General features: G+C 42.3%; 1 protein-coding gene and 1 non-coding gene across 3 annotated transcripts in view; both read right to left on the reverse strand.

The window, feature by feature from the left end:
• Positions 1 to 395: 395 nt before the first annotated feature.
• Positions 396 to 14,810, reverse strand: part of LOC138983927 (centriole and centriolar satellite protein OFD1-like) — a 62,998-nt gene continuing 48,583 nt past the window's right edge. Inside the window, exons 18-21 of one of the 2 annotated variants that reach the window (XM_070365789.1) lie at positions 14,684 to 14,804; positions 9,749 to 9,849; positions 2,228 to 2,385; positions 399 to 1,603 (exon numbers count right to left, since the gene is read on the reverse strand). In XM_070365789.1, the coding sequence (XP_070221890.1) occupies positions 1,589 to 1,603; positions 2,228 to 2,385; positions 9,749 to 9,849; positions 14,684 to 14,804 (395 nt within the window). In that variant the 3' untranslated portion in view covers positions 399 to 1,588. Of the gene's footprint in view, positions 1,604 to 2,227; positions 2,386 to 9,748; positions 9,850 to 14,683; positions 14,805 to 14,810 lie in introns of both variants that reach the window. The other variant, XR_011463201.1, reaches the window with a different exon arrangement.
• On the reverse strand, positions 14,261 to 14,365 carry LOC138986519 (U6 spliceosomal RNA). Its single transcript, XR_011463335.1, has one exon. It is a non-coding gene; the product is annotated as a U6 spliceosomal RNA (small nuclear RNA).

The following is a 14,810-nucleotide window of genomic DNA, read 5'->3' on the forward strand; positions in this document are numbered from 1 at the left end:
CAAGGATGAGGGAGTTTCACCATGACCCTCTCCCACAATATGCATTTTTGAGATAGGATGGCACGAAGTGTGTCACTCCCCGGCCATAAAACAATTGACAGTAATACTGGTTTGTTGAGCCATTATCAGCCCAACGTTTGAGAAAAGAAAAAAAGTCTTGGGTGGAACCATTTTGAAGAAAGGCAGATTCCAAAGCAAATACACAGTTTAGGAAAAATGTTTCCAGAAGAAAAATGCATTGGTTAGCTCAAGGCAGAAATGGATATTGTCAACATAGAATTAAAAGAAGTCTGTGTGCAAAAAAGGAAAAAAAGGTCTGCCTCTTGCAGTTTATTTCCTCCTTCCGCTTGGGGAGCTCTGGCCTTCCTGTCTGTTACACTCCCACTGTAGTATCAAATAGAACTAGGAATAAAAATCACACTGGATTACATATGAATTTTTATTGAGCAGTTTTTCTCACTACAGAGAATTCACAGGCCACTATTTATGATCACAGAGTAAGAAGCTGGGCAGCAAATGTGGTTAACAAATGTCATCTGGTTCTTCATGAGAAAAGCCCCCAAAACTAAATTAGGGAAAGAGAAAAATATCTGCTACATTCTTATCATGTTTATTCTGTGATTTCTATCATGTTCTCATTCCTTTTCTGTGGGGTTTCTACCCCTGCTTATGATTTTTATCAGTAATTTTACAGGTTAATAAAATGTAGTAGTTGTTTTTTTTAAGTCAGTCATTATGACTGTTTGTTATAGGCAGACTCAAATATCTGAATGTTTCCCTGATTGAGAATGAACCAGCAATATGCTAAATGGTTTGCATTAGAACACAAAATGTTGGGGACACCACAGATTTTGTCTTTGCCACTAGATGGCAGTATGTCCACTTCTGAGCTCTCTCTGACCACCATTTTGGAACAATGACACAACGGAGATGGAGATGAGAATTTTTCAATTAGATCTGTATTCATTTTATTAAACACTTTATGATTTCTCTAGGAACTACTTTTGAAATATATATGTAACTGAAGATTCTATAAGGCAGTGACTTTTAAACACAGTATTCTGCAAGCACACCAGAATAAATTGCATGGAAGGCATTCTCAACATAGTATATTAGACTTGGATAAAACATTACTGTCTCATGACTAACAAATTTGTCATTTCATCATAGAGCTTCCAATATATTTAGTTCTTGTTCTCAAATTATTAAGACATGTCTCAACTTCTACAAACTTTGACAAATCATTTACTCAAACAAAAGCCATGACATTTTGTCAGGAGTTACAGATATTGAGAAGGCTGGAGCTCTGTGTGACCCTTCAGATTTTCTATGCTTCTCCCTTTGTCTCCAACAGAGAAGGCAGATCGTTATCCCAAGGTTTTCAAGTAAACCACAGAAGCCCTCAGTACTCCTCACCCACAGACACCTGTCCACAGCATCAGCACCTTATCTGTAGTGTCCTGGTCTTGATTCTGTTGCAGGATTTTCATGTATTTCTCTAGATGATTTTCACCACTAACAGATATAGATTTGTCTTTCATTTCCTGAACACTCATTTCGAAGTTTTTTCCATTTCCAACTTCAATGATTATTCAATTAGCCTCTGAAATGGGCACCAAAATAGGAAGAATAAATATTTTAGAACTTTTAAGTTGAAAACACACAGTAATATAATCCTGATCTTTTACCTACAACCCACATGAAAAGAATTGTTTTTTAATCGAAGTCATTGGTATCATTAAAGTAGGGACAAAAACATGACATCTCAATGAAAAAATGGGTTAATATGCCTCAACTGGGATTCTCTGGTGGCTCAGACAGTAAAGAATTCACATGCAATGCAGGAAACCTGGGTTCAATCCCTGGGTCAGGAAGATACCCTGGAGAAGGAAATGGCAACCCACTCTAATATTCTTGCCTGGAGAATCCTGTGGACAGAGGAGCCTGGCAGGCTAAAGTCCCCTGGGTAGCAAAGAGTCAGACACAACTGAGCAAACACACACAGAGTGAGAAAATCACCACAAAAGAAGGTCCTCCTCATTCATGAGCCTATTTCGAGGACCAGTTGAGGATGCATGGGAGAAGGCTGGCCTTGCTATCTTGAACCAGGAGACCTGAGGCCTGTGTGCTCTGCAGCTGTGTTTATGTCATCCAAGGCTGGTTCACTTCCCCACTCCTCCTAGGACTCAGAGACAGAGGGGACTCCCTCTCCCACCACCATGATTACCCTTTCCCGATCCAGCATTTCAAGTTCTCCCCACTCTCTCTGCAGAGTTTCTTGCCGTTTGGTCTGCCTCTGCTCTTCTTCCTGCCTTTGTTGCTTGGCCTGCTGTTCCCAAAGTTTATCTTCTTCCTTCCATTCTCCAAGTGGTTTCTGGTTGACACCTAATGGGACAGAAAATGAAGAACCAATAGTTTTCAGAAGCAAATTTTTCAAACAGGGGATAGGTGTGCAGGGTGGGGGGAGGGGGATTGCCAAGCCCCAGAGAAATTGTGTGATTCTCAGCTGCCACTGTGCACTTGCTTCAAGGGGCTGCTCCACTCTCACTGTCCTCAGAGCCCCTAAACCCACCCTGAGCAGCACGCCCTGCCCACCTCTCAACTGTGCCCCCCATTCCCACTCTGACTGCAGAGGCGAGCCCTGCATTTTCACCTCTGCATTTGGTTTCAAGCCCGCCACATTCTTAGGAGACTTTTTTTTTTTTTTTTCCTGCAGCTTGCACATGCAGATGTGTTTTGTCTTTTTTTTTTTTTTTTAATTGGAGGCTAATTACTTTACAATATTGTAGTGGTTTTTGTCATATATTGACATGAATCCACCATGGGTGTACATGTGTTCCACATCCAGTACCCGCCTCCCACCTCCCTCACCATCCCCATCCCATCCCTCAGAGTCATCCCAGTGCCCCAGCCCTGAGCACCCTAGGATTCTGACCCAATCATTTGTCACCATTTATTCCCACAGCACTTTGGTCATTCCCCTGACCCTACTCCCATGAGGGCGTGAGAATCTCCTGCCCAAAGGAGGACAAAATCACGACCCTCAGCTCCCTACTCAAGCTACCTGGTGAACACTCCATTCCTTTCAGGCAGATCCCTCCCTGGGGTTTGGGACTGCCTCTGTCCCCATCATTCCCCCATAATTCCTCTTGTCCCTCTCTGTCCTCTCTGGCTTCATACCAATGCTTCTATGGGGGCAGTTCCCTGCCATCTGCACATGGCAATCCCACAACGGCAGTTTCCCTCTGGCCCCTGTGACTGAGATCACTCTATGCTCTATCCACCAACCCCCAGGGCTTCAGGCTCCCACCTCCTCATCCTGCTGCTACAGTGAGGGTCCTGATCACCCTTCACTGACAGCGCCAACACCAGTCTCTGTGCTCCCTGACACGAGTCTCTCAGCCTTCAAGTCAGCTTGCTTCCTTAGCACCTGTCACCTCCTGAAGAGAAGGAAGGGAAGCACTGTGTGCTGTCTCTGCTCCGGTAGAGTCGAGACCACCGCAGCCAAGGCCCTGTCAACTGACCTTTTCTTTCTGGACTGAATTCCTCCATGACCACCAGTTTTGCACATCTAACCTCCACCAGCACATTCACTGTCACTTGACTCCAGCTGCTCTTCTCTGCCACCTTTGCTCCCACAGTCTCCCTAATTGATGAATTCCTCCCCCACCTCTCCCCACAAAACCACCTAGCCTGTAAACCCCACCCATGTGTACACCCAGTACCCCTCCTCCCCCATAGGGATGGGGAACCTCTCCAGTGCCTGTTGTGTCCACAATCATGTGTTATTTACTTTCTGTTCCTTCAGGATGAGTCTCAGGCTTCCTTTGCCTACTCCAGAGAGCCTACAGCATCTCATAGGTTGAATTACATTCCAAATCCACTGCTTATGCTTTTTCCTCCAGTTTTGACTGAAAAACCTCAGCACCCACCCCCCAACAGTGCTGAAAAACAGACAAATTCACTGCTTCAACACAGGACTCTGAATCTCTGTGCCGGGACCTGTTTCATATCACCAATGAAACTGAGCTTGCTCTCCTCACAGGAAGAGAGGCAACACAGGCTTGTCTTACCCTTCATCCTGGCTGTTAACCTGACTATCAGGAAGCAGGCACTATTTATTTTCACAGGCAGAAAGGCAACCTTCTGCCTCCTTGCTGGGGACAAGGGTCACCCCTGAAGGGTGCAGCCACACTTCTGAACACTCATTTTAAGAAGACATTACTCAGTTCAGTTCAGTCATTCAGTAGTGCATGCCTTTTTGTGACCGCATGGACTACAGCACTCCAGGCCTCCCTGTCCATCACCAACTCTTGGAGCCTGTTCAAATTCACATCCATCGAGTCGGTGATGCCATCTAACCCTATCATCCTCTGTCGTCCCCTTGTTTTCCTGCCCTCAATCTTTCCCAGCATTAGTGTCTTTTCCAATGAGTCAGTTCTTTGCATCAGGTGGCCAAAATACTGAAGTTCAGCTTCAGCATCAGCCCTTCCAATGAATATTCAGGACTGGTTTCCTTTAGGACTGACTGGTTTGATCTCCTTGTAGTCCAAGGGACTCTCAAGAGTCTTGTCCAACACCACAGTTCAAAAGCATCCATTCTTCCATGCTCAGTTTTCTTTATGGTGCAACTCGCACATCCGCATGTGGTTACTGAAAAAACCATAGCTTTGACTAGACAGACCTCTGTTGGCAAAGTAATGCTCTGCTTTTATATACACTGTCCAGGTTTGTCATAGGTTTTCTTCCAAGGAGCAAGCATGTTTTAATTTTATGGCTGCAGTTGCCATCTGCAGTGATTTCGGAGCCCCCCAAAATACAGTCTGTCACTATTTCAATTGTTTCCCCATCTATTTGGCATGAGGTGATGGGTACCATGATCTCAGTTTTCTGAGTGTTGAGCTTTAAGCCAACTTTTCACTCTCCTCTTTCACTTTCATGAAGAGGCTTTTTAGTTCCTTTTCACTTTTTGTTATATGGGTGGTGTCATCTGCATATCTTGATTTCAGCTTGTATTTCATCCAACCCAGCATTTCTCATGATATATTCTGCATCTAAGTTAAATAAGCAGGGTAACAATATATAGTCTTGACATACTTCTTTCCCAGTTTGGAAACAGTCCATTGTTTCATGCCTCATTCTAACCATGCCTGCTTGCTTCTTGACCTGCAGATTTCTCAGGAGGCAGGTCAGGTGGTCTCTTATGTCCATCTCTTTAAAATTTTCCACAGTTTGTGTGATTCACACAGTCAAAGGTTTTGGTGTAGTCAATAAAGCAGAATTAGATGTTTTTCTGGAACTCTCTTGTTTTTTTTGATGGTCCAGTGGATGTTGGCCATTTGATTTCTGGTTCCTTTGCCTTTTTAAAATCCAGCTTGAACATCTGGAAGTTCACGGTTCACATACTGTTGAAGCTTCACTTGGAGAATTTTGAGCATTACTTGGTTAGCATGTGAGATGAATGCAATCATCAAGTAATTTGAACATTCTTTGGCATTGTCTTTCTTTGGGATTAAAACAAAAAAATGACCTTTTCTAGTCCTGTGGCCTCTGATGAGTTTTTCAAATTTGCTGGCATATTGAGTGCAGCACTTTCACAGCCTTTTAGGATTTGAAATAGCTCATCTGGAGTTCCATCACTTCCATTAGCTTTGTTCATAGTGATGATTTCTAAGGCCCACTTGACTTTGCATTTCAGGATGAGTGATCGCACCATCATGATTATCAGTGTCATTAAGATGTTTTTGTTTAGTTCTGTGTATTTTTGCCACCTCTTCTTAATATCTTCTGCTTCTGTTAGGTCCATACTATTTCTGTCCTTTATTTTGCCCATCTTTGCATGAAATGTTCCCTTGACATTATTACAATGAATTATATAAAAATATAATAATATAATTATTATAATGAACATAAGAGAAGACATTATTATAAGAACTGTTACCTCTCACAGGTGGAACATTAATCTCCTCACTTGGTTTCTTTTATTTTGTTATTTCTATTCCCATCTCTGTCAGATGGCTGCCACCACTGCTACTGAGTATCCATTTGAATGGGGCTCCCTGGTGATGGGTTTCTGATTACACCTTGCCCCCAAATTGGAGAAGCTCCACAAAGCAGGGACTGCTTGACTGCACAATGCCCTGCCCCCAGGAAAGTCCCCAGCATAGAAAAAGCTCTTGATCAAGCCACCCTAAATGAATGTTTTCCACAATGATTTACACTGGAATCAGCAAAATCATCTCTTACAATCTTTATTCTGACAGCAATTCCTCCTGTTCCTGAGTATGGTGACTTCACACTGCCTATAAGAGTCTTTGCACAGCTTTGGGGGAGGATGTTTCCCCAATGTTTGGAAACCACCAGTGTCGGGAGCCAGCACTGGAGTTCCCACCCATGACAATGGTCATGCGGAGAGGCCTGATATGTAAAGGCGAGTCAGGACTCGAGGGGCCCCCCTGGACCTGCCTGAGCATCTACCCCCAAACCAGAATCTGTTTTACTATTTCACGACTTTCACCAACTCCTCTGACATTAACAGGGGGCTATCCCCGATCAGCTTTCTCTGAAGGAAATCAACTTAGAGCTCTAGCTAACTAGCCTCCTGGGCATAATAGGAGTGTTTCAATCCAAACCCCTCAGATGGCTCTCTAACTTGCCTGACAGGTTTACCCGGACTCCTACAACTACGCATATGATTGTTTACCGTCTCCCAACCGCGAGAGACACAAGAAGCTTAAGATATTCAAATAGTATAGAGCCTCTCGGAGAGTTAGAAATTGTTAGAACTAGTAGAATATTTCATTGTCGAGCCAATGCTTGCTGCCAAGTTTCCACGTCCCCTGTATTGTATTCTTGAAAGTGTGTTAATTAATATAGTTGGTATATAGAAAAAATAAGTAGTGGCCTTGGTGCTAACAACTTTAGACCATTAAGGTAATAAATTCTTTCCTCGTTGTAAACCCTCTGCATCTCTGCCCTATAGGAATGCAACTTTATCTAACACCTTTGGAGGATGGCGCCAAATTTTAAAATAATTACTCTTAGAGAAAATAAGTCTTATGGTTGACAAACCTTTATCAGAGTCATAAAATGTTAACAGGCCTTCTGGCCAAAAGATGATGTAAATCACCTAAACCATTTGTATACGATAAGTTTACAAAAAAAAAAAAAAAAAAAAAAGCCTGGTCTCGATAACGATCAAAGACTGCTGACTTTACATGATTTCACACCCCCTATTATCCTCTATGCACAACTTAAGGTATATAAGCTCCCTTTGAAAATAAAGCTACGGGCCTTGCTCAAAGCTTGGTCTCCCCGTGTTGTTCTTTCTTGTTTCCTTTCCTCCTTTTCTCTTCTGATATTCCTTCAGGCCAAAATAATTGGAGCGCGGAGGTCCTCTGAGACCACTTACTTGCCTGGGCTTCTAAGACCCACTCGAGAAGGTGCCCAAGGTGGGGCACCTTCAGCGATTCAAGAGAGTGCCTGCAGCCTCCGTGGTCAGAGCCAATCTGATGTCACAGGTTACACTGATTTTCCGCATAAACCAGTTATAATGAGCCTCTAATCTCTTTGCTTTGCTATTCTAATCGCCGACGCTGTTACCCTGAAAAAATCCCTAGATCCAACTGGGGCTGGACCCCAATACATGAGTATGGCGTTTTACTTGAGGAAAGGCACTTTGGTCAAGGAGAAAAGGACCTGTCTACCTGTCTACCTGTCTACCAGGCAATGCATGGACAGCCTCTAAATGGACAGCCTCTACATGGTGGTGAGGGAAGGGGGAGCCTGCAGAAGAGAAAGAGAGAGAAAGTGGACAACAGGAGGGGTTTAATGACCACTATTCCTTCAATGTCATCACTGTTCTGATGACTGAAATAAAATAGATTAACTGTCCTAATTTATAAAGCATGAAGGAAGCAAAGAGATAGAAAGAAAAATAATATTGAGTTTTATTACTGACATATCTCATTAGTTAATGAGAGGGAAACTCATCCAGGTACTGAAAGGAGATAGGCCTGGCAGGCACAGAGGCTGTGGCACTGTCCATGAGAGGAATGTCACCGGCTTGATGGATACTGTTTTCTTGAACAGCCTTGGCACACTCCATCCATCTATAAGAGGTACAAGCGAGTCTCCCCTAGCCCTCGGCAGCAGCAAGAGAAGAGAGGGTGGGGATAACCACTTGCTGAGCACTTAAGTTTCAGAAAAAGCAACTGGGCCAGCCTTTTCCTTACAGGGTTCCAGGAACTCACTGGAGCCACTTGCCAATGTATCTGCTTCTCCAGTGACAGCAGAATTCATCTGACATGGTGAAAGCATATGAATTCTATTTCAATAGCAGTGATTTAACAAAGTTAATGAAGTTGGTTCAAAGATTTCATAAAATATACTAAGCTCTTTATTTTACCTGTTCAAAGTACTAGACATTCAGACTTGAGGATGAAGTTCTCAAGGCAAAATAATAGGTTAACACACAAACATAAAGACTTTCTGGGGGATGGGTTCAAGATGGTGGAGGAGTAGGTTATGGAGCTCACCTTCTCCCACAAACACATCTCAAAACATCTGCACATGGAACAATTTCTCACAAAACATTACAGATCACTGGAAGACCACATGAGACTTAACACGAGGGCAACACAAGTGTAGGTAACTAGGTGGGATGAAAGAAAAAAGAAAAACCAAAAACAGAAAGGAATTGAGAGGGTACCAGCAACCATGGCAGGGGTGGGGAGGGCGGCGCTGTGAAAAAGGAAAGGTTTCTTCACTCTGGGAGCTGAGGCTCAGGCTTTAGAAGTTAGAACCAGGGAGACAGCCTGAGAGGTTACAGTGTGCAAGAGAGTGTGGTAATAAGCCTGGACCAGCCAGGTAGTTCATGGGGTTACAAAGAGTTGCACATGACTTAGTGACTGAACAACAGCTGACAGATACTTAGGTTATTTCAAGTTTCTGGCTATTATGAATAAAGTTTATATAAAGGATATACCAAGCCATAAAGAAACTCAGAGCTGGTTGACACTACATCTCTATTGTTTAGTGAAGTAGGCTCTGAGGTCGAACAATGTAAGGCAGGGTCAAAGCCAAGACAACAATTTCTAGTCTCTTAAGCTAATACTCTTAAGTCTCCATTCTGTAACTAAGGAAGTGTTTTCCAAATTTGAGGCAACTGATGGAATCAGTATAATCCAAGAGTCTCTTAACATTTTCACATTCTACAAAAGTGGGGGCAGGGAAGCAAATTTTAAGAAGTCACTTATTGTAAATCTGAGGCAATCCTAACCTTCATAAATTAAAGATTCATTTTGGGACTTAGTTCTGAATTTGCAAGTGTTGTTCAACAGTCACTAAGTAGTGTCCAATTCTTTGGGCCCCACGGACTACAGCATACTAGGCTTCTCTGTCCTTCACTATCTCCTGAAGTTTGCTTAAACTCATGTCCATTGAGTGGCAAGGTCATTCAACCATCTCATCCTCTGTTGCCCTCTTCTCTTCCAGCCTCAATCATTTCCTAACTTTGAAACTAGTTATCTTGAAATTTAAAAAAAATGGAACTCAGAACTTAAAAAATTCTTTGTGAAAAAAAAACCTGGCAGTATATCTGTATCAGTGGCTTTATAAGAGAACAAAACTGTATTAATTTGTAGCTGTGTCACTTTTTGTAACAATTGGTATGTTTTGCCAAAACTGAATGTTCTATATTTTGAAACAAGTTCTACATATAAAAATAAGAAGTAATATTTAAACTTACATTCAAAAGATGGTTCAAATTCCTCATTATCCTTAAAAGTTAGCCTGTCTGGATTTGAAAATTCACTTTTGTCTTGAAGGTCTGGGTGTCTCTGATGAAGACTATGGGGAGAATAAAATACAAAAATGTGAAGCTTTAATAAAGTAAGAAACAAGAGCAAAGGGTGATGAAAAGCCTTTTGTGACTCGAGAAAATGCTTTAAAAAATTAATTTTTTGTGGACTCACAGTGATTAGGAGCTACCCTGCACTGGTTGCTTTCCATGCACCAGACATCATTCCAAACTGTTAGTGCATATTAACTCAGTCACTCTTTCATGTTGCCTCATGCCATGCTGCTAAGTCACTTCAGCTGTGTCCAACTCTGTGCAACCCCAGAGACGGCAGCCCACCAGGCTCACCCATCCCTGGGATTCTCCAGGCAAGAACACTGGAGTGGGTTGCCATTTCCTTCTCCAATGCATGAAAGTGAAAAGTGAAAGTGAAGTCGCTCAATCGTGTCCAACGCTTAGCGACCCCATGGACTGCAGCGTTCCAGGCTCCTCCGTCCATAGCATTTTCCAGGCAAGAGTACTGGAGTGGGGTGCCATTAGAATATGCTGGCACTTTCAAAGCTTTCCAAGGAGGGATTTTTTTAAAAAATTCTTTTATTTTTAAATTATTTAAATGGAGGCTAATTACTTTACAATAATGTACTGGTTTTTGCCATACATTGACTACTTTACAATATTGTGGTGGTTTTTGCCATACACTGACATGAAGCAGCCATGGGTGCACATGTGTCCCCTATCCTGAACCCCAACTCTACATCCCTCCACACTCCATCCCTCTAGGTTTTCCCAGTGCACCGGCTTTGAGGGCCTTCCTTCATGCATTGAACTTGCACTGGTCATCTATTTTACATATGGTAAAGTATATATATCAAGATTGCCGGGAGAAATATCAATAACCTTAGATATGCAGATGACACCACCCTTATGGAAGAAAGTGAAGAGGAACTAAAAAGCCACTTGATGAAAGTGAAAGTGGAGAGTGAAAAAGTTGGCTTAAAGCTCAACATCCAGAAAACGAAGATCATGGCATCTGGTACCATCACTTCATGGGAAATAGATGGGGAAACAGTGGAAACAGTGTCAGACTTTATCTTTTTGGGCTCCAAAATAACTGCAGATGGTGACTGTAGCCATAAAATTAAAAGACACTTACTCCTTGCAAGGAAAGTTATGACCAACCTAGATAGCATATTGAAAAGCAGGGATATTACTTTGTCAACAAAGGTTTGTCTAGTCAAGGCTATGGTTTTTCCTGTGGTCATGTATGGATGTGAGAGTTGGACTGTAAACAAAGCTCAGAGTCGAATAATTGATGCTTTTAAACTGTGATGTTGGAGAAGACTCTTGAGAGTCCCTTGGACTGCAAGGAGATCCAACCAGTCCATTCTGAAGTAGATCAGCCCTGGGATTTCTTGGGAAGGAATGATGCTAAAGCTGAAACTCCAGTACTTCGGCCACCTCATGTGAAGAGTTGACTCATTGGAAAAGACTCTGATCCTGGGAGGGATTGGGGGCAGGAGGAGAAGGGGCCAACAGAGGATGAGATGGCTGGATGGTATCACCGACTCGACGGATGTGAGTTTGAGTGAACTCCAGCAGTTGGACAGGGAGGCCTGGCATACTGCTGTTATGGGGTTGCAAAGAGTTGGACATGAATGAGCAACTGAACTGAACTGAACTGAATATATGTTTCAGCTATTTTCTCAAATCATCCCACCTCGCCTTCTCCCACATACTCCAAAAGTCCATTCTTTACATCTGTCTCTTTTGCAGTCTTGCATAAGGGGTCATCATTACCATCTTTCTAATTTCATATATATGCGTTAGTATACCGTATTGGCATTTCTCTTTCTAACTTACTTAACTATGTATAATAGGCTCCACTTTCATCCACCTTATTAGAACTGACTCAAATGCATTCTTTTTTTATAGCTGAGTAATATTCCATTGTGTACATGTACCACAACTTCCTTATCCATTTGTCTGCCAGTACACATTTAGGTTGCTTCCATGTCCTAGCTATTGTAAACAGTGCTGTCATGAACATTGGGGCACATGTGTCTCTTTCAATTCTGGTTTCCTTGGTGTGTAGGCCCAGCAGTGGGATTGCTGGGTCATATGGCAGTTCTATTTCCAGTTTTTTAAGGAATCTCCACACTGTTCTCCATAGGGGCTATACTATTTTGCATTCCCACCAATAGTGTAAGCGGGTTCCCTTTTCTCCATACCCTCTCCAGGATTTATTGTCTGTAGACTTTTTGATGGCAGTCAATTAGACCGGTGTGAGATGGTATCTCATTGTTGGGCTTTTAAAATTAATTTATTTTTAACTGAAGAATAATTTCTTTGAAGAATATTGTTTTCTGTCAAACCTCAACACGAATCAGCCATCAGTTCAGTTCAGTTCAGTTGCTCAGTCGTGTCCGACTCTTTGTGACCCTATGAATCGTAGCACGCCAGGCCTCCCTGTCCATCACCAACTCCCAGAGTTTACTCAATCTCATGTCCATTGAATCAGTGATGTCATCCAGCCATCTCATCATCTGTCATCCCCTTCTCCTCCTGCCCCAAATCCTTCCCAGCATCAGGGTCTTTTCTAATGAGTCAGCTCTTCGCATCAGGTGGCCAAAGTACTGCAGTTTCAGCTTTAGCATCAGTTCTTCCAATGAACACTCAGAAGTGATCTCCTTTAGGGTGGACTGGTTGGATCTCTTTGCAATCCAAGGGACTCTCAAGGGTCTTCTCCAAAACCACACTTCAAAAGCATCGATTCTTTGGCGCTTAGCTTTCTTTGCAGTCCACTCTCACATCCATACATGACCACTGGAAAAACCATAGCCCCGACTACATGGACCTTTGTTGGCAAAGTAATGTCTTTGCTTTTTAATATGCTGTCTAGGTTGGCTATAACTTTCCTTCCAAGGAGTAAGTGTTAATTTCATGGCTGCAATCACCATCTGCAGTGATTTTGGAGCCCCCCAAAATAAAGTCTGACACTGTTTCCAGTGTTTCCCCATCTATTTCCCATAAAATGATAGGATCAGATGCCATGATCTTAGTTTTCTGAATGTTGAGCTTTAAGCCAACTTTTTCACTCTCCTCTTTGATTTTTATCAAGAGGCTTTTTAGTTCCTCTTCACTTTCTGCCATAAGGGTGGTGTCATCTGCATGTTTGAGGTTATTGATATCTCTCCCAGCAATCTTGATTCCAGCTTGTGCTTCTTCCAGCCCAGCATTTCTCATGATGTACTCTGCATAGAAGTTAAATAAGCAGGGTGACAATATACAGCTTTGATGTACCCCTTTTCCTATTTGGAACCAGTCTGTTGTTCCATGTCCACTTTAACTACTGCTTCCTAACCTGCATACACATTTCTCAAGAGGCAGGTCAGGTGGTCTGGTACTCCATCTCTTTCAGAATTAGGTATACACATATCCTCTCCCTCTTGAACCTCCCTCCCATTTCCCTCTCATCCCATCCCTCTAGCTGGATATAGAACTCCTGTTTGAGTTTAGACACATACAGCAAATTACTGTTGTCTATTTTACATATGGCAATGTAAGTTTCCATGTTACTCTCTCCACACATCTCAACCTCTCCTCTGTGCTTCGCATGTCCGTAATTATGTTCTCTATGTCTGTTTCTCCATTCTGCTGCCCTACAAGCAAATTCTTCTGTACCATCTTTCTAGATTATGCATATATGCATTAGTATATGATATCTATCCTTCTCTTTCTGACTTACTACACTTATAATTGGCCCTAGATTCATCCCCTTCATTAGAACTGTCTCACATGCATTGCTGTTTATGGCTGACTAATATTCCATTGTGTATATGTACTACACCTTCTTTATCCTTCCATCTGTCAGTGGACATGTAGGTTGCTTAAATGTTCTAGCTACTGTAAACAGCAGTGCAATGAACAATGGGATACATTCGTCTTTTTCATTTTTGGTTTTCTCAGGGTATATGCCTAGAAATGGGATTGCTAGGTCATATAGCAGTTTTATTCCTAGTTTTTTAAGGAATCTCCATACCGTCTTACATAGTGGCTGTATGAATTTACATTCCCACCATCAGTGCAAGAGTGTTCCCTTCTCTCTACACTGCCTCCAGCATTTATTGTTTGTTAACTTTTTGATGATGGCCATTATGACCAGTGTGAGGTGATATCTCATTGTAGTTTTGATTTGTGTTTCTTTAATAATAAGTGGTGTTGAGCATCTTTTCAACCATAGTCATCTGTAAGTTGTCTTTGGAGATATGTCTGTTTAGGTCTTTTTCCCACTTTTTGATTGACTTCTTTGTTTTTCTGGCATTGGGTTGTATGAGCTGTTTGTATATTTTAGAACTTAATGCTTTGTCAGTTGTTCCATTTGCTATTATTTTCTCCTATTCTGAGAACTGTCTTCTCATCTTGGTTATAGTTTCCTTTGCTGTGCAAAAGCTTTTAAGTTTAAAAAATATGGAGTGATTCATGAATTTGGATGACATCCTTGTGTAGGGGCAATTAATCTTCTCTGTATCATTTCAATTTTAGTGTATGTGCTGCTGAAGTGAGCACTGCATTTGCAGATTTAGTACAGCTGCTTTATCTTTAATACCAAGTCTGCTCATGAAACTATAAAGATACTTATTAATACCTGAGTACATCATGTTTAGCAAACAAAAAGGAATTAGTCATTTGCTAAAAGCAGTCTTTTTTTTCCTCCAGCCAATGATTCAGATGATTCTCAGAGATCACACATCCTATAATCTGATTGCTTATTCTATCCTGCCAGGTGGTTTTTAACATCACTTAAAAAAGTGGAGCCAGCCATGGCTGAGAACACAGGAAGCTAATCAGTTTTGGCAGAGGCCGGGCAGAGGATGAGGTACTTACCAGGCATTCTGCTCTGGAGGGCTGGAGAGTGAGTGCACGGGAAGGCTGCACTTGGACTCGGCAGGTGATGGCTGTGACTTTCTGTCGGGACAGGGAGCAGCGACTGGGGACCGGCTCAGACCTATGG

The sequence above is a fragment of the Bos mutus genome, chromosome X (genome assembly GCF_027580195.1).
Source record: "Bos mutus isolate GX-2022 chromosome X, NWIPB_WYAK_1.1, whole genome shotgun sequence".
Taxonomy (NCBI): domain Eukaryota; kingdom Metazoa; phylum Chordata; class Mammalia; order Artiodactyla; family Bovidae; genus Bos; species Bos mutus.